Here is a 20,678-nt window from a genome sequence, read left to right on the forward strand (position 1 = left end):
ATTTATCACAATAAGTAAAGTCTCTTGCAGAAAGAATCAACAGGCTGTAACTCAAAAATGTTCCTATTCCAATTAAGAATAAGAATGCTTTTATTCCTTCGAGCTCATAAAAAATGGCAATTGATATACAACACCATTTTGGGTATTGTCTTTTTTCTTTAGGCCTACTTTTGAATATAAATAAAAATATAGATATAAGTCACAGAGAAGAAAGGTTCCTTCTACTTGTGTCTATAAGTACGCTTTTCAAATTATTTCTTCACATGTTTTAGCTACTGATACCTTTTTCTATTTTAGGTACCTAATATTGATATACTAAATTAATGAAGAAAAGAAGTTTTGGGCTGGCGCCTGTTTTTTTACAACATTGTGATATGTTGGGTCGAATAAATAAAGAAAAATAAATAATATAAATAGGTAGTCAAAAAATGGGTTATATATCTCCAATCTGTCTCTGAGCTTATTATATCTGGGGATCTGAACTGAGCAGAATTTTGAAAGTGAATCAATGACGTGAATCAACCAGAAAGTATAGAATGCACATTCTAGTAGTCCAGTCAAGGAAGGGTTATAGAGGGAAAAGCTTGGAGGACAATTTTCGACCCCGCAGTTCTGTTAAGTTCTGTTATAACAGAACTTTCCACCCCCACCTCCTATGCTAAGGGGCTGAGGTTAGTTCAAAGGTACCGTGTTTTGGTTTCCCGCATATAACTTGAAAACTATGTATCTTACGGACATGCCTGTTCAATACAAAATTGATGCTCACATAATTTCCTACAATATTCATTACACAAAATTTTCTATATCTTTCATCGTTTTTGAGATATCCTCTCTTGAATGAATGAAATTTTTGAAAAAACGTTTGCCTCCAATTTCTTGCTATTATCATTTCTTGAAAATAGATGGAAAATCCATACTGATTATGAGATCATAGATAATTATTCAGGTAATTCATTAGCATTTGAATAATTGCAATATCTCAGTAATTTCAATATGTAGCTCATAGAACATTGAATTATCTCCAATTAAATATTTCAATTATTTACCTTCATTATGTTTACCTCCTTATAGGCAGCTGTTGTTTTAGTTTCTTTTCAAGTTTTAAAATGTTCATTTATTGATACAATATTTTTCAGTTATTAGTGATGATTTGGAGAAGTATTCATATTTGATTTGGTTTTCAACTCTCCTAAATCCTAAATTTCTTGTTTATAATAATATTTTGGACTCAAAATTGGACAAAAACCGTAAAGTGTAAACATAACCTATTTTTGGACAATTTCTATCTAAATTTGGGGAAGGAACAGTCTTGGGCTTTAAGCCTGTTGTTCCTTTCCCAATCATTCATAGTTGAGGATGATATTGTAACCTATGTATAAATGTATAAATAAATAACTTACTACCCCTAACAGAACTACGGGGTCAAAAATTGTGTTCCTAACTCCTCCTTCAGGCTATACCTTTTTTCAAGCATTCATTGCCTGGAGACTTTAATATGTAACATTCTATACTCTCTGGATTCAGTGTGATTCAATTTGGTTGAAACCACTAATGGCGGGATTGTCTCTTAAGACGCACTCGGCATGATGCATCCACACCAGGCACTGCAGATGACATCTTGTGCATGCTGAACCAGAGTTTCTGGCCTTCCGTGAAGTTATCTGGTGGTTCGTCCAGGTTGAATTCGTCACACCATTCTGTTCCGCACGGGTTTTGACACTCACTTTTCAGGCAGTTCAAGTGGTCCTGGCATTGGAAACTACTAGTGCAGGATCCTCCTACAACAGAAACATCTCTTAATTATGTTATGAAGAGTAATAATTATAATAATAGAGTTAAAACATGATGAAAACTATCAATAAGTACCCTTTAATTTATTGCAACGCTACTAGTTTAAACTCTTCAAGAGCCATTTCCAGTGGCGTAGGCAGAAAAAAATTTCGGGGGGTATCATAACATTGGAGGAGAAAGCCCTTAAACTTTGAGGGAGACACCGGTGAGTGTGGGGGATATGGAATAATTTTAAAAATATACCTTCAATTTGGTGCGATTTACGCAATTTCCACTTGAAAACAAACATTCCATTCAAGTTTTTTTTGTGATCAGTAGGCCACTTATTATTTCGATTTTCCATTGAAAATGTCATAGGCCTATTAATTGGTTTTTGATTAAATAACAAATAGAATGGAATGGAGTAAAATGTTATTTGTCATTCAATTGTTTTAAAGAAATAGTGATTTTGTAGAACGCATACTCTTTTTTTATTCTGATAACAAGCTATTAGAATGCTTAATTTGGCTCCAATAAAGCTCCAATAAAATGTCATATGCCTATTGTTTTTTGATTAATTAACAAATAGAATGGAATGGAGTAAAATTTTATTTTTCATTCAATTGTTTTAAAGAAATAGTGATTTTGTTGAAGGCATATTCATTATTTATTCTGATAACAAGCTATTAGAATGCTTAATTTGGCTCCAATTAAGCTCCAATAAAGTCATATGCCTATTGTGTTTGATTAATAACAATAGAATGGATGGAGTAACATTTTTATTTGTCATTCAATTGTTTTAAAGAAATAGTGATTTTGTTGAAGGCATATTCATTATTTATTCTGATAACAAGCTATTAGAATGCTTAATTTGGCTCCAATAAAGCTCCAATAAAATGTCATATGCCTATTGGTTTTTGATTAAATAACAAATAGAATGGAATGGAGTAAAATTTTATTTGTCATTCAATTGTTTTAAAGAAATAGTGATTTTGTTGAAGGCATATTCATTATTTATTCTGATAACAAGCTATTAGAATGCTTAATTTGGCTCCAATAAAGCTCCAATAAAATGTCATATGCCTATTGGTTTTTGATTAAATAACAAATAGAATGGAATGGAGTAAAATTTTATTTGTCATTCAATTGTTTTAAAGAAATAGTGATTTTGTTGAAGGCATACTCATTATTTATCCTGATAACAAGCTATTAGAATGCTTAATTTGGCTCCAATAAAGCACTATTTCAACCAACTTTATAGGCTTAGTATTGACTTGATTAACAATTTTTTTTTCAAATTTACTCGATTTTCACTTAAGTATTCAAACTTACATTATTTTTTTTGGAGGGATAAGACATTTTTTTCAAATATTATAGGGATGTGTCCGTCCTGTCCACGGTAGAAACTACGCCCGTTCATCATAACTGTGAAATTTTCGGGGGTTCTCTCTAGCAGAAGCTGCTGGAGCTTTGTTTAAGGATATGCATGGAACTGAAAAAATCATAATCAACTAGAGCAATATAATCTATATTGAATTTCTTTATAATAGTAGATGTTAAAAAGTGATAAACTTTGAAGTGATATCTGTAGTTTCTCTATCCCCTGCTATCTAGTCCCTACGCACTAGACCAATCGTCACTGTCTAGCTCATTATCATTATCATTACTTTTGCAATGCTATTCTCTCATCCCTAAAGCTGCGTACACATATACGCGCTTCCAACCCGTACCGAGCATGCTCCGCCCTCGTTCCTCCATCGAACAACAGTCGCTCCGCCCACGCACCCATCATGAACGTTACGGAAGATGTTAAGCTGCGTACACATATTCGTGCTTCCAACCCGCACCGAGCACGCTCCTCCCTCGTGCCGCCCTCGTACCGCCCTCGTACCACCATCGAACCACAGTCGCACCGCCCACGCACCCATCATGAACGTTACGGAAGATGTTAGATCTTCTCGCGTTCCCCGGTCGAACCACTGTTGCTCGCCGGTCGATCATCAATCGCTCTGCTGGAGTGACGTTCGGTTGCGGAGCAGAGCGACAGTCTGTACGCACCTTTATATATTTCTCGACTTAATTTGTACAATATAACGAAAATATGGTATTAGATGCTAATTTTTGTGTCTGATCCAGCCATAAAAAAATTTAGGTTTCATTTCGGGGGGGGGGGATACATCCCCATATATTCCCCCTGGGGTATATATTGTAACATACATAAATTAAGAAATCTAATCTAATCTAACCTGGAAACGACTATGGCCATTTCGTGTACCAACGTCGGAGAATTGTTGAAATATTTCTTGAATTTTCAGCAATTTTTTTTAAATTTTGAAGTTATAGAAAATTTGAACAAAAACACTTTACTTTCCGAGTTTCCAGCTTTCCCGAAGTAGGGTACCGTAACTAGAGTATTGAAGACTTGTCAAACATTTTAGAATGGTGTAATAAAGTTTTCGAAAAGTCCACTCCATACATTGTCACTAGAGTGTTAAAGAATTGTCAAACATTTTAGAATGTTGTAATAAAGTTTCTGAAAATTCCACTCCATACATTGTCACGTTTTTGGGAAAAATGTGACGATTTTCGAAAAAAGTGTCACTAGTTCTGGAAAAATATCGCGATCTCTGGAAAAGATGTTACAAATTTTCGAAAAAATGTCACGACCTATTGAGAAAAATGTCACAATTTTTGGAAAAATTTCGCGATTACTGAAAAAGAGACACAATTTTCGAAGAAATGACCCAATTTTGGAAAATATTGTCTCGATTCTTACCCAGTCCGACTAATTCGTCTGGTATTTCTCCAGCCTCGATCTCTGTTGAGTAACACTTAGGTTGATGATTTTCCACTTTACATTCGAAATCGTCTTGTTGAGCTGCGCAGTTGAGTTGTGCGCATGCGTCCTCACAAACTGCGTACATGCACCATTCATTTTCCCCGCAATCATCATTATTAAGGCAGCCTGAAAATTGCAAATTTTATAAATAGAAATTGAAGCTATTCACAGCGAAAGTCAAATCGATCAACATATATGACAATAGAAATCCTATTATATTAAGCGAGCAATTTCTGTATATCTGTTTATATTTTTATAATGTGGCTATGTGGTTATTTTTATATCTGGTTATATTTATGTTCAACGGATCTCGAAAACGGCTCTAACGATTTTCACGAAATTTAGAACATAGTAGGTTTGTGATATAAAAATTCGATTGCACTAGGTCTCATCCTTGAGAAAACTCGCGGAACGACATTAAAAGGATAATTCATCCTTGGCTGAAACAGCTGAGACTTTCGTCGTCTGTGGATAGTAGAAAGTGAGCGAGTGATTCTGTGGAAAATCAAAATATCGCAACCCCGAAATTCATAAGCTGACGTATAGCCAGCTGTAGAAAATATAAACTCGATCATTTGAGAGAATTGTGTTCTGTCATGACTTACTCTATCTATAGTAGGCTCTGGTTCTGTTTATCAATAAATAAAAATAACAAGTGAAGCTCTGTGCCCCGATATTATAAATTGATAAGCAGGGCTAATAATGACTGACCTCCGCTGTCTCGCAATTCTTGCTCGAATTCCAGCTCAGCTGGGCTTTTGCAGACTGGAAGGTGGTCTCTGACGACACACTCTCCATCTGGTGGCTTGATCTCGGTACAGTTCTTTCTGGGACAGGGCAGGTCACAATGGTTGCCGTGGCACCATTGGTCGATGTCGCAATCAAAACTGCCGCGACATTCTGAAAAAGTCAACACTTGAAACATAGATCTTGTGGAAATACTTCATAGCAAGGTCATGGAGGAAATAGGCCTACTGTATATATATTGTAACGATCCATTTTCGTGAATATAAAAATAGTGTCACAGTCGAATTTTCAAATCTTAACTAATGTTGCAACCCTGCTATCTGCCAACTACCGTAGCAGCTGTAGCCGAGCTCTAAGAGATAATATTTCAAAAAAAAATTTAGGCACCTCTATCCTTTACCCCATTCCTTACTGGCAAATGATAACAGAAAAGTACAAGAAACAAATGGGCAGTGACGAGAAAGTGTACAGTGCGGTCCCGGAAGCTGCTGGGTAGAGAGTTGCCGTATCGTCTCTCCTGTTGCCGTGTGTCGTGCCGAAAAAAAACCACATTTTGTCGAAAATATCCAAATACATGAAGTTCGCTGATAAAACCGTGTGCATGTACGCAATCTATTATTAACGTTCTCGGTGAGTACAAAGATAAACATTATTTTATTAATTGTCATTGCCAGCTTAAATCCATGCTTCCCAGACCTAATTACTTTCTATCCACAATCATCCTACATAATATCAATTTTCCTAATTAGATTTTCCTGTATTTTAAAAATAAATTTGATTCCGGACATCATAACCTCCTTTTAAAAAGTTTGCAAATTATTGTTTTTGACCTTTAACTAAAACCTAGCATTCCCGAAACAGGGATGGTAGATAAAAAACTCTTACAATATCGTGCTGAGTGTTCTATGCATTCCACATTACTTGGTATTAACAAAGATTCAAGACTTATTATTAGTGATTGACTGATTGATTAGCTGCCTTTATTAAAATATTGGGAGTTCGAAGTTAGGGCGCAGCCGGCCCATCTTACACGTAACCCTCACAGTGATTGAGTGAATAAGACGTTGATGACCTGATGTTGTCAATACCACTATATTTGTTTTACATATCTCACCTTAAAAATCGAATACGGTAACTTATTATTAGATTTATTCTTGGACTTGTTCATCTAGACTATGATATTATCAACAGTGGGTAGTTTAATGTACCAGTAGAGCACATTCATTTTCTTTGATTTATTGGAGGGACCAGGGATCTACTTTGTACTATCGAGAGTTTTTTATTATTGAGAGTTGACTGTATATATTTTAATTTCTACTTATTCTTGGACTTCTTTATCCAGTCTATGATATTATCAACAGTAGGTACCGTACCAGAATACATTGATTTTATACATTGACCAGGGATCTACTTCGTACTATCGAGAGTTTGTATTATTGAGAGTCGACTGTATATTTTTTGATTTCTACTCATTCTTGGACTTGTTTAATTAGTCTATGGTATTATCAACAGTACCGTATCAAAAAAACAATCAATTGTCTTCGATTTATCGGAGGAGCCAGAGGGATCAACCTCGTATTATCGAGTGTCAACTGTATGTATTTTTATTCATCACCTTGAGAAGACAAAAGTAGCAAAATAATACATTTAGATAGGTTATTCCAGCTACAAATGATTCATTATTCAATACTCGCGATTACTATCAATTTTCTCATCCACAAACAGTATTTGAAGTTGACATTTCATGTTTTATTTGAAACAGTACTTTTCATCACCTTGAGCAGACAAAAGTAGTGGAATTAGAATACATTCAAAGAGGTTACACCAGCTACAAATGATCCATTATCCAATACTCGTGATCATAATCAATCTTCTCATCTTCAAACAGCATTTTCCCTACTACTGATATGAATAATGAAACTTTGAAAAGGTTAAGAATATTGCAGTAAATATTCACTAGTACAACACTTGATAATGGTGAAAATTGACTGAAACTATAATGTCTTGACATGTCTTGCCAGTCGTGACTAAAATAAAATAGAAAAGAGGGTACTTAAGCTGGGTTTAAACCAAATTTTATTAACAAAATGTTGTTATAACAAAATGTTAATAACTTAATCCTCATAGATTTTGTTAGATTGAACGGAACTTGACAAACTCATATGTTCATCTTGTATATGATAAGTTATGTTCAATCTAATAGAATCTATAAGGACGGAGAAATAAACATTTTGTTGATAACTTTGGTGTAAAGGCAGCTTTACTATAATAGTTCTTTGTAGAAAAAATAATTCATTCCGATTTCAAAAGATTCATGGAAACAGGTACTTGCTGGAATAGATATAAAATATAATATTTCTCCAAATAAAATCAAGTTTTGACTCACGTTTTCTGGATTCTCTTTGAGGTTTAGTTTCAGGAGATGGATCATCAATTGTATCACATAATTGGTGAGTTATTAGCCATATAAATATGAATAGTTGTTGAAATGATGATGAAAATATCTGCAAGTACAAACAATATCTCAAATGCAATTTGAAATCTTAACATCAAGATTCAATTTGATATTAAGTTTCAAGAAAATGATATAATTGAAAAGGTTTTATATTTTTCACGTCATTATTTTCATATTTCATTTTTATTCTCTGTTATATTTTTTATTCCTGTTATTTATCAACTGTGCATGTGTTGGAATTGAATGTCAAATAGTTATTTGCATGAATTCTATCTGTCCATTCACTTCATTGTAACTATGATTACCAAAATACATTTTTTTTGGGAAAAATGCATAATTGTTAATTTTCTTCTCATAGAAATAATAAATCTATACTTACCATCATCAATTAATTTTCTAATATTGATTTGTAAACCTCTCTCAAAGAAGTAGTCGCTGACAGCTCTTGTGAAACTACACCAATAAGCCTTCACATTCCAATTGAAAATCTCTGAAGGAAATTTAACCATTTCAGAAGAAAATTTCCACAATAAACATAGTTATTTCATTATTTTTATGATGATTGTTTCTGAGAAAATACATCAAATATAATTTTTATTCCAATCATTTTTTGATGAAATTGTCAATTATACGAGGAGTATCGATTTGACGTATTTCAATTTTACCTGTCAATTATTGCGTAGCTCATAGTAGAAATGCAATTGCAAAAAACCTCTGCAAGAGTTTCAAATTACTTCTTTCAACGTTCAATTATTTGAGTTATACGACAAAAAATTTATTCACAAGATTTGAAAGACCAAAAATTTATTTACAAGATTTTAAAATTACTTCTTGTCAACATTCAATTATCAAAGTTATACGATCCTAGTTTTGATGTTCCAGTTTGAATCTTATTCCTAGGATTTTAGTTCTCTATTTTCAATTTTAAATTGAAAATTGAAGACTTTTCATTTTCAATCTTGCCATTTTGAGATTTCACACAGTTATTTGGTGAGATTAATGTCAAACTGTCAGTATTGATTGAACTGGAATCGTTGGTGTTATTCATAAGGAAATTTAACAGTTTGAAGTGAATTCGAATATAGCTACTGGCTACGGTATTGGACATTGAGCTACATAACTAATATAGTTGTATAACTATAGCTATAATTATATAGTCCAGTCACTATATACATTGGTGCTTGAAATATATAATTTTATTGCAAATCTGATTTATTAATATATTGCTCAGATACATAAGAGAGGACCGAAACATTTTTTCATGCAAAATTTCCTTGTGCTTGTTGCTTGATACAAAGTGGCTCACAAAACGCGTATTTTCGGTTAATTTTCCAGTTTCTAGCTATTTCCATATGCAGTCAACAAACAGAGGAATTCACTCTCACAATTTTCCTAGATTATAAGTTTCACATGAAATGAAATATCATGTCTTGGAAATATCAGGAGCTCTCTATTCTTGGTAAGGAGTTAGTGGGGAGGATATTTTTGATATTCTTTCCGAAGAATGGACATTGATATGTCCAAAGCTCCGCCAATTTATGTAGATGCATAATAATATAATTATTATCTATAGTTATTATATTACAAATTGCTTTTTCATATCATATACAGTTCAATAATATTTTTCTTAGTCTATATTATGTAATTCATCTATAATTTTGCTGTATTGTAAGCTATTGTATATAAGTGTATAAGCCAGTATATATTGTAATCTACATAAATAAAGTACACAATCAAATCAAATCAAATCTTGAATGAGTACTGGGTTACAATATTCAAATAAAAAGAATAACATTTAAAGAAAAATGCAATTGTTCTGTTCTGTACTGTACTGTGGGGATATTGTTAATCAACAATATCTTCCGATAGTCACAACTTGAATGAATTCAAAATCCAACTGCTGGGCGTAATTTTGTGCTCTACAACCTGAGAGCAGGTGAAGAGCTCCATCTCATATAGATATCCAGGTACTCCTGATAACAATGCTCCTTGTATTTTGAGAAAAACGCCTCATTTTTACTTTCGACCATCATCACTAACTTGATTGGCTTCAGATTGAGTTTCTCACAATTATTGTGAGAAGTTCATATGATCATGTTCTTTTTATAAGAATTATGAGTTGAATGCACTTTACTTCCTGAGTGGAGAGACGCGCATATGGACACCTCAAGGATCAAAATTTTAAACGCACACAACTTTTTACACAATGATCGGATCTCCTCATACTACAGCTAATTTTTCTCGGCTCGTCAAGCATTTAAAAATCATGTATCATGAGTCAAATTAGATCAAGAAATGAGAAATTTATTGTTGAGTGTACTTTAACCTGTGGCGTGCGTGGCGAGCATGACGGTTCTCTCCAATACATCTGCCACCACCAGGTTTTCAGGCTGCTGAACCCTGTTACTTTATAAATATACGATGTTTATGAAATGAATACACAACTTCATAAATCCCATTATGTTAGCATTTACTCTCTCCTAAGCATAATAATTGATTTATCAAATCAAATCAAATCAAATTCTTTATTATTCCAAAATGCACAGTTACAAAAAATATGACACTTGAAAATAGGTTACTGGAATACCTCTACAAGACTATACGTCTGTGTGTAGGGGTGAGTTCTCGGTAGCCAATTATTATCAATATAATGAAAGGAATATGAAAACACAAGTCTGGAACAACACCAAGTCTGATTGATTGCAGAGAACAGAACAGCGACATATGAAACTATAAATAAAGAAAAAAAACGGGACTTCTCAGATCCATATGGGAGAAAATGGGAAAATTAAATCATATAACTAGACTTATAACTAACTAAGTAAGACATATTTAAAAAAGGAAAAGAGACCAGCGGACTCACAGGACTCATCTTTATGAGAGCGATTTTCCTTGTAAAATTTTTAAAAATTAAAGGAGTAGGATAGCAAAAATGACCAAACTGAGCTAAAGAAAAAAAGAAGAAAAAATAAAGGATAGGTTTTAGTGCATATAAACAGAATGAACAGGCTTTCAGACATTTCCACCCCAGGCAGTAGAGCCACCTCTCGACCTTACGCTTGTAAACAGCAATACTGCATTCGAAGTCTCTCATCTCTGCAGGCAGATTACGATATACCATCTGAGCCAGGTAGAATGGTGTTTTCAGCTCCACTCCGTGAACCACCCGCGGCGTCGCAAATCCATAATTCAATCTATACCGAGTAGGATAGGTATGGAGAATTTCTGGCAAAATATTATGACTATTGTTCTTAAGGTAAATTAATAGAGATTTTATATACAATTGCCTTATGTTTAAAACAGGAAATTCTGAAAATAGTTGTATAGTTGGGTATCGGTATTGTTTGTTCAGGGCTGTTTTAATTATTTGTCTTTGCGACAACGCAAGCGGCTCCAGGAGAGAAGGTGACAGTCCTCCCCAGATGAGAATACTGTACTGTATGATAGACTGAACGAGAGCATAATAGACAGTCTTACAATGTTGCAAGCTCAGTACCTGGCTCAGTTGATTGAAAGCATACAGCAATCTTCGGAGCCTCTGCTTTATAAACTGTATGTGTGGACTCCAATTTAGGTTGTAATCAATTACTATGCCCAGATACTTGTATTGGTTTACTCTTTCTAAAATTTCACAGTTGCACACGGTAGAAGTTGGGTCTCCACATGAGTGAAGTTTCATGACTCTGGGGCCTGGATCTTGCTGACCACGGGTTACAATAGGCATGTACTTGGACTTACTCGTATTTATGGTCAAACAGTTATGGTCGAACCAGCTTTTTATCATAGCTAGGTCAGTAGCTTAATATTAAGACTTCAGACGGGTTTTTTTGCACAATCCCCGAGAAATAAGGAAAAATTTTTGCGCAAATCCCCCTCCCCCTCCCCCTCCCCCTCTGCGCATGCGCCCCCTCTCCTCCCCCTCTCCCTCTCCTTCTCCCTCTCCTCACCCTCTCCTTCTACTTCTCCCTCTCCTTCTCCCTCTCCCTCTCCTTCTCCCTCTCCTTCTCCCTCTCCTTCTCCTTCTCCCTCTCCTTCTCCCTCTCTTCTCCCTCTCCTCTCCCTCTCCTTCTCCTTCTCTCTCCTTCTCCCTCTCCTCTCCCTCTTCCTCTCCCTCTCCTTCTCCCTCTCCTTCTCCCTCTCCTCTCCTCTCCCTCTCCCCTCTCCAAGTGAGGACGAGGGGGTTGAAAAGAGAGAGATATATCTCTCTCTCAGTGAGGGAAAAAATAATTTCCCTTTTTCGAGGGAAAAAGGAAAAAATAATTTCCCTGTTGGAAAAATTAATTTCCTTTCTACTGTCAGATTAAAGTGAATCCGGTTTGCTTTCCACCCGACAGTTTAGAAGAAGAAGAATTTCCAAATTCTAAAATTCCTCTTTTCTATGTGTGCTGTACAAACCTGCGGGCATTGCTTTTTAAGTGTGCTCTCCGAGAATATCTATAGTAAATTTAGTATGAACAAGCATTCCAAAAATATTTATAGATATCCTCAGACCTATATCACTTGGTGTGCTCAAATCAACATCATCAATATCGGTACAGTTCTCTTAGGAAAATTCGATTTCCACTGACATTAAGTTCCCACGAGCGTGAAAGAAAACTTTAAGTTTATGCTTGTTTAAGACTAGAGAATACTCATGGGCAAGTTGATAACTCTTTAAAGTCTCCTTCACTATCAATATCAATTATGTGTATGCAAATTCACCACTATCAGGAAATGTGACATTGGTTACAGTAAACCAATCGTAAGCCAAATGGTCAAAACCCCAATTTGCTTGCGGGTCTGCATCAATTGAAAATTCATTAAAGCTTGTGCAATCGAAATAAGCACTCATTTTATTGTCTTATCAGTTCGAACGTTTCAAAGCAAATGACACCTTCTGTTGCTGCAATTCGACGCATGCTATACTTTCCTTATCTAATGTGATGTTACGTAGTGAAATCCATCGCTCGTGCCAAGGTTATAGAGAGAAATGGTGATGCGCTCCTATGTGTTTTAGACAAGTAGCACACCCAATTCGGGCCTCCTCGCGCGTTGCTGCAAAAGCCATGTGTGTTGAGTTTGCTCTCCTTTACTTCGTCATCCGTAATATGCCTCTTTCCGCATAGCAGAGCACAGCATTTTACGAATGAGGAGTAAAGAGAGAATAGAGAATTCATTCCGTTCTCCACTATGATCGACCGTTCGCTACTACTAGCAGTCCTGCTACGAAGTCTGCTTTCCCTCGGCAGCTCTGCTTTCCCTCGCCAGCTATGCTTACAATTAAATTGTTACCGCTCGTTATAGATTTTCTTTTGGGGCTAATACAAACCCAGCATATTGACCAAGACCCATTTTCGATGTAATCAAATCTCCCACCTGTTCCTCAGTCAAATTATGTTGTTTAGCTTCTATCCAATTCATATTAAAACTAACTTTTGCGTAATTCCTTACAATATCGTAGGCCATTTTGTGAATGAATAATTTTAAATAATCTATAAAAGCGGGTGAACATTGCAGTCTCATCACAGTATCTTTTTCAGAATTTGTAATCAAGGTTGTTAGTTCATCATCAACCTTTTTAACAGCAAGATCCAATTCATCTTTCTTAATAAAATCTTTTAAATCAGTTTTTTGTGCATATTGCTCATTAATTTGTTAATCAGACCATAACAGCATCCTTTGTAACGAATTGTTTAATCCCATCAAAATAGTAGCTTTTATTGCGTCTGCCATTCCAGATAATCTTTTTTCAAATTCTTCCTTAGTTATATTTTTACTAGTCAATTTCTCCAAAACAGTATCTAAATATTTATTATCAATTACTGACGGTTGTGTTTCATTTACTTTAGTAAAAAATTTCTGTACTAAGCTGTTTCAGTTTAGTGTTAAGATAGTTTCTGTCCAAGATCTCTAAATTTTTAATTTTATCAGAAATGGCTTTCAATTTTTCGTCCAAATAAGATTTATCAACCTTATTTTTGTCAATACTAACCAACTGGGTTGAAAAGGTATCTGATAAATTTTTCACTTCTCCTAATGCACTCTGTAGAGTTGTGTTCTCTCTATGATAACTTTATCATATTTGCACTAAAATTCTGTAATGAACTTTTAACAGCTTCACTGATTCCCTGCTGATTTATTAAATCAATTATAGTGGTGTTATGACATCAATATTACAGGAAACCTCAGCAGTTGAAGCGGTAGCAGTAGGTGTTTCAATCCGTCCGAATCGATGCAAGGTCATCGTGTGACACTAATAATTAGTTTTGCTTCTCTGAGCTCTTCTAGTATAGATGAAATCTCAACATCATGAGCAGAATTCCCAGAAGCTTTTGAGGAATAGAGTAAATTTAATCTTTCCACTAGTTCATCAAAACTATCAAAGTATTGGTAATTTCTTTCATGAGAAATATTTTTTGCAAAATTCAACAAACCTTGTCCTTCTTTTTAACAAGTTTTACTGGGAAATAATTTCTGAATCAATTGCGATTTAATTCCATGATTACGTTTAACATAGCCTCTTCGATCTAAATGTATGCCAGTAAGTAATAAGATACGTTTGTACTTGTCAAGGTCATCATTATTATAAAGATTTCTGTTTGGTCTCGCTTGAATAATATTCGAGTAATCCGCGAGTTAATTGAATCTTTCTTTATCAACATCTATATATCCATTATCAAAATTACCTGTATATAACCGATATAATACTTTTCACTTTGATCTTTGTATGAAACTCATAAGTAATTGAATTATTCAACTTTTCGTTATGAAACACTGTTAGGTATTTGCTCAACAAATCATTGATTCTGCTAGCACCAAGTGAACTCCCATCAGTCATCATCATCACATCCTCCTCTCCCTCTTCCTCATCTTCATACTCATCATCATCATCATTCATTATCAATTTCCATACTCTCTGTTCCTCTTTTACTTCTTCCTTTTTAGGTGTAAAATCATGATTAGAATGTAATGTAGATTGGTTTTTCCCAATTCAATTATAGGTTCAATAATGGCAAAAGAGATTTCCTATTGAATTCATCCGTTCATTTTTCAAAATTAATAAGGCTTTTATGCTTGTCACTAATCACCTTTCGTAATGTCTTAATCGTTTCTATTAAATTCTCCTCCTGTTATTTACTAAGCTATTTCCTCTCCTCTTCCCCCTCCTCCTCCTACTCTTATGTGTTTTAGACAACATGACTGCACAAAGAATTATACTCTACTGAGGGGAAAGTATCGTGTCCAGTGAATCCCGATATTTTCCTTCCTTTATAGTACATTCTTTTAAAATTGTAAGAAAGTTATGCGGTTTACGATTCAAACTGTATGACAAAGTTTACTGAAATCTTTATAAGACATATCTCCTCCAACATGATCTCTGTGAATTAATTTGAGACTCAATAAATCCATTTAAAAATAATAATCATATTTGCGTTATCCTAGTGAAATGTTTCTGTGTGGCACCATAACTCTGAATTAAATATGCAGTATCAATATTACGATGACGACCCATTGTAAAATATTCTCTTATCTGTGGCACATTACTCAGTTGCAAGTCATCAAAAATTACCAAGCTATATTCGGGGATACGGTTTGGATGTGGAATTTGGCTCACATCATCTTTCATGAAATCCGATATTTTTCAAACCTGCAAATACCTGTTTAAAAAAACACATTTTAGTTGATATAAACTTTTACTAAATAAGTAAATGTGCTTAAATTTTAAACCATTTTCAGCAAATACTAAATTAAATAAGAGATTGTTTTTTCCTCCAGCACTAGGAGATATAATTAACATTCGCGCATTGTGAGGTAGCAGATTCCCATTTTTACAAAATGCAGGCTTTTCTTTATTTGTAATTAAGGTATCAAAGTTAACAATTGGTAATTGGCTCATGATTACAAATGTACAGTACGTGATCTGATAAGCCACTGAAAATTAGAACAATGACCGAGGTCATGATGACGCTACATGTGTGAGAGAGGCGTTTCCCAGAGATTGGAATGCAGAGACACTCTCCACCTCCTCTCACATCATCAGACAGATTATGGATGTTCAAAAGATTCTTATATTACGAAATGAGAACCAATTTTGATGATGACAAATAATACTTCTAATATATTTCAACAAATGTACATCATGATATTTAAAAAAATGGAATGTATTTACAATAAATGTACATGTTATTTACAATTGATTACAAAACTATTTTTCATCTAATAATTGATCTTTACTAATATAGCTAGGTTTAGAAAATCCAATCCATTTCACTAACAATCCTTTTTTATCACGTTTTAATATTTTCAATCAAATACACTTGTCTCTCCGTTTCGTTTAATTGCGTTTTTTTAATTTCTTCTGCATAAAACCGGCCACTAATTACTTCACCGTTTAGATCTCTCAGTGAGTATGTTATAGGTTTAGAAGGGAATATGGAGTGAATCACAAAATACTCTGCGCTCCAGTTTATGTTATAAGATTTATCGAAAAATATCGTTTCTTCGAGATTCGCACGATATCGCCTAGCTTAATTTTGGTTTTGAATTTTTCAATTTATCGTCTATTGAATGCAGAATTCAATGAGGATAAAACATGTGTACGTTTTTTCCCCACATCTTAGGTTTCATTCTAATTGAACTGTGCACTGTAGCATTATAATTTTTAACTAAACTGTGTAGATTGATTAACCAGTTTTTTGTTCCGTGCTCAGTTAAATATCTATAAATTTTGCTTTAAGTGTTCTATAAACCTTTCAACTATGGAGGCTTTCTTATCGGTAAAAACATGGTAATGTTAATACTATATTTATCTAATAATGCTTTAACTTTTGAATTGAAGAATTCTGTTCCCTGATCTGTTTGGAACAGCTTAATGCCCTTATTTTTAGAAATAATTGGTTGGAGAGCATTAAATACAGATTGACTTGTCTTGTCTTTTAATGGTACACAATATGCAAATTTGTAAAACAATTAATAACAACTAAGATATATAACCCTTATTAAAACGTGATAAACTATCATTTCAATAAGGTCTGCTTGAAGGAGATCTTTTTCACTTTTCAGTTCATATTTGCGAGTGGGATAGTTCACACGCGGCACGCTATGAAGCTCTAAAGCTAGCTTAGATCTAATAATATTCATGATATTTACAACAGACAAATCAAATTAGTGGTGTTGGATGATTGTCACGACACATACTGATCAATCAGTTGAAGTGTTGAGCTATAATGACCGAAAGGGAGAGTATTCAGACCATTTTCTCAATGTATCTTTTATCGTCATAAGGACTCAGACAAATTTTTGCACATTCGACCTGAAACATACTATGGTTATAGGATCTTAACATACTAAATTTTCTACATGTACACTACGTTCAAACAATGATTTCTTATACAAATTAAAATTAAGTTTTCTAATTTAACGCTGACTTTACACCTTTTGCTACGCATTATTTTCAACTCCTCACCATTCTCATTACCAACTAAAAAGCTGTAAAGTTCGATCTAAGACCTATAAATTTAGAGATCGGCCTTGAGCCCGTTTCATCCTTAAACTTACCTACAACTTTATTTCTCTCATGGAAAAGCAAGGGTGGGCAGGTGGATAGTTGGAAGTATCGAAAAGGGTCAATTATCTTTGATCAACTGATACACATCTTCGATTAGGTTTAGAAGAAAACTGTCGGTATCGGCATACAGAGTTCTACGCGGTTCCAGGGTACGATTTTTTGTAATTTGCAATAAAAAAATCGTACATATGGAATTTACTCAACTCCAGTACGGAAAAGCCGGAATAGACAGGTTTGTTCATTTTAAGTTCCAATTTACGAGAGGAAACCGCGATCACGTCCCGGACTAATTATTTGCCAGCGTTTACATAACGGATTTGAAATGTACTTGTCTAATCGTTTTTCGTCTGTAATAATTTTAACATTAATGTGTTCGAACTGATTGTATAGTCTTACCAAAACAAAGATTACAACAGGCCTTAAAGAAGGATATTCAAATTTATTTTTCGCGTTCTGTCTATTCCAGATATTGAAGTCGATGTAGCTTTTCAGCCAGGGAGATTGGGAAAAACTAATGACGCGATGTACTTTCAATAATTTCAAACCGAGCTGAAGGTAGAGTTTTAAATTGACATAGTGTACAATGTACTTTTCACGGTTAAAAAGTGTGTTCATGAGTTTTCTGGTCACCCCTGACCGTTCTCATTTGTCTGATACTCGGAGCAACAATCCCCGGGGGAGTTAAGTGTAGCGGCGCGAGAGGAAGCTGGCATGTTTATCGTGTAAATCTTCGGGTACTCGAGATCGCATTCAATTATAACCGTTCCTGAATGCTGTCCAATCGCGAAATCAAGTTGGAAATTTCTTCCTCTGTGAGGAATTTGAAATTCCCAAAAGGGAGGGGTCTGCTCATAGCATCCGCGTAAAGAGAATTAGCATCCATTAAAGGATAATTAGACGGTTTTGAGGGATCGTATGTCTCAGGTAGATGTTATTATTCGCCTCACAATAACGTTACCGATAAATGAGACCCCACCTCATTCCCGCTTCGAACATGAGATGCATGTCCGGATCTGTAAGTAATTGCAATTCGACTTTAGTGTACTTCAACATGCAATTCCAGGTGAAGTCCGCGAGGAAAGAAAATGAGTAACATCAAGCCGTATGAGGAAAAAGCGTAGACCTCATGGATTCAAATACTACCGCTAATAACATAACATCCAAACATAAATAAAAATCGTGATATTCACCCAGATTTTTCAGCTTGAATGTTGAGAACACTCTTTGCGAATGCTCATATTCTTCGCAAGACAGAGGTGTATCAGTAAGTCGTTATGAAAACATTCAATGGGAGGGAGCGATGTTTCCGCGAATTTCGGGACAGCTCATGTACGAGTAGGGTATACTCCTTTTTTCAACAAGAGCTGTCTGTGTTCGCGAGGTGGATCATGAAACACCGAAAATAATCTTTCGAACTTCTTTTCCATGTCTGTACTTTCTACCAAATTACGCACCAATACTTCCAAGGATTCAGACATAAACTTGTAGGAATCTAGAAATTTAATTTTCCCTACCGAAAGTGTCAAAAATCTTTCTGACGTATTCGCGATGCAGGATATTTCTTTTTTACATTTACCGAGCGCTTTCAGAATAAAATGCGAATCAAAACCGGAGAATTATGGAAATAACACGAAATGTACTCTGGAGTACGAGCTGTTAAATTGCAAGAAACATGTGCTGCACATAGGTAATTACCGGTTTCGTGCGCGTGGTGACGGCAGTTAATATCGCTATCTGAGAACGGTTCAGCACAAAGCCCGCAGTTTACTGAATTTTGAAATTCGCGCTCTTCACTTTCGGTCAAATGTGCATCGGAATTTCACCGTTCATATCCTCATACAAAATTTCGCCAAGATCTGTAATTTCCTGAAGAAATTTCTCCATGATTTTTTCGTCTAAACTACTCGATCTATGGAGTACTGGACCGTACGCAATTTCTCCATTTACATCTATAACAACGAAACAATATCCGCAAGGAATATGGCGTGCCGTTTTCTTGGTGTAACTACGAGTAATTTCATCGGAATCGGAATCATCATCATCATCATCATTAATATTAACAACGTATGTTTCTAAAATCCGCGTAATAGTGTACTTTTTCTTTAACGTCGCGCCTAGTTTCTTGAATTTAATTGTCTCTCCGCGTTTAGGATATGAAACCGCTGAGATTCAACTTGGAACAAAGTTCCACATGTTTCAACAAATTTGCTTTACCCGTCTACATTTATAGATTTGTTTGATGTGAAACGGTGAAAACAAAATTGCAAATGTGTACTTGACTGCGGCATTTTGAAAGGTGGGAGAAAAGACGCGATAGCCCGTTTTTCCCGTTCGCGTATTTACTAAACAATAATGAGTTTTTCCTGCATCGCCTTTCAACATAAAAGATTAATTTGGTGTTACGCGTGCGGAAAATGCTGTACGGTAGGGAAAAAATTTTTTGTTGTCATACGCGATGACGTGAATTGCAATGTCCGGATTGAGTATTTCGAATTTCTTAATATCGCGTGTCGTTACCGGGAAATTTACACCTCGCATATTGAGTCTGTGAGCAAACTTGCTCAATACTTTACAGTCAAGTCTGAGTTCCTTGGTTTCTGATGGAAATATGCGAGGACGACCACAAAAAACATTTTTCGTCAGAAAGATTTTTGACATTTATAATACATTTTTTGTTTTTCAAAAAACTGTGGTGTTTGAATGTAAACTGGATGTGTATATGGATTATATTTGATTACATTTACATCCAGTGATTCAATTTTCTTCAACACCCATCCGCTCCCATGTCTTACGAAATTTTCAAGACATGAGGATTTTTCTCACACAGCCAGAAAAAATGCTCATTAAATCGTCATAGTTCTCAGCACGTTTAGCGCTATGTTGGAGTAACTATGTAGATTTATTAGAGATGAAACAGACTCATCAACCATCCATAATTTTTTTCCACCATTTCAATTGAATTCTTATTGTCGGATCCTCATGTTATAAGGACTCAAGTTTAAAATTTCAAGTCAATCGGTTAATTAGGAATGGAGTTATCGTGTTCACAGAAACACACAACACCCATAGACACCACACACACACACACCACACCACACACACACACACCACACACACACAACACACACACACACACACACACACACACCACACCACACACACACACCACACACACAGAACAACACCCAAAAATCATGTTTTTGGACTCAGGGGAACTTGAAACGTATAGAAAAAATTAAATTAGTATACCTTAATTTTTTTTGGGAATCAATTCTTTCCTTACCTATGGTAATAGGGCAGGGAAAGTAAAAACTACGACT

At 35.0% G+C, this 20,678-nt stretch overlaps 1 protein-coding gene across 1 annotated transcript; it reads right to left on the minus strand.

Annotated features, from left to right (window-relative positions):
- Positions 1-396: 396 nt before the first annotated feature.
- Positions 397-8,328, minus strand: LOC111047883. Its single transcript, XM_039444655.1, has 5 exons — positions 8,191-8,328; positions 7,743-7,860; positions 5,321-5,509; positions 4,547-4,735; positions 397-1,778 (listed from the first exon to the last, which is right to left on the minus strand). The coding sequence occupies exons 1-5, from the start codon at positions 8,194-8,196 to the stop codon at positions 1,549-1,551; spliced, it is 732 nt and encodes a 243-aa protein (XP_039300589.1). The 5' UTR covers positions 8,197-8,328; the 3' UTR covers positions 397-1,548.
- Between the last annotated feature and the right edge of the window lie 12,350 nt (positions 8,329-20,678).

This window comes from Nilaparvata lugens, unplaced genomic scaffold, assembly GCF_014356525.2.
Source record: "Nilaparvata lugens isolate BPH unplaced genomic scaffold, ASM1435652v1 scaffold5193, whole genome shotgun sequence".
Taxonomy (NCBI): Eukaryota; Metazoa; Arthropoda; class Insecta; order Hemiptera; family Delphacidae; genus Nilaparvata; species Nilaparvata lugens.

Coding starts and splice junctions, on each gene's coding strand:
- LOC111047883 (XM_039444655.1), bottom strand. Junction 5,510..7,742: donor TCAAAGAGAATCCAGAAAAC/GTGAGTCAAAAC, acceptor TGACTTTTTCAG/AATGTCGCGGCAGTTTTGAT. Junction 1,779..4,546: donor AGACGAATTAGTCGGACTGG/GTAAGAATCGAG, acceptor TTTCTGTTGTAG/GAGGATCCTGCACTAGTAGT.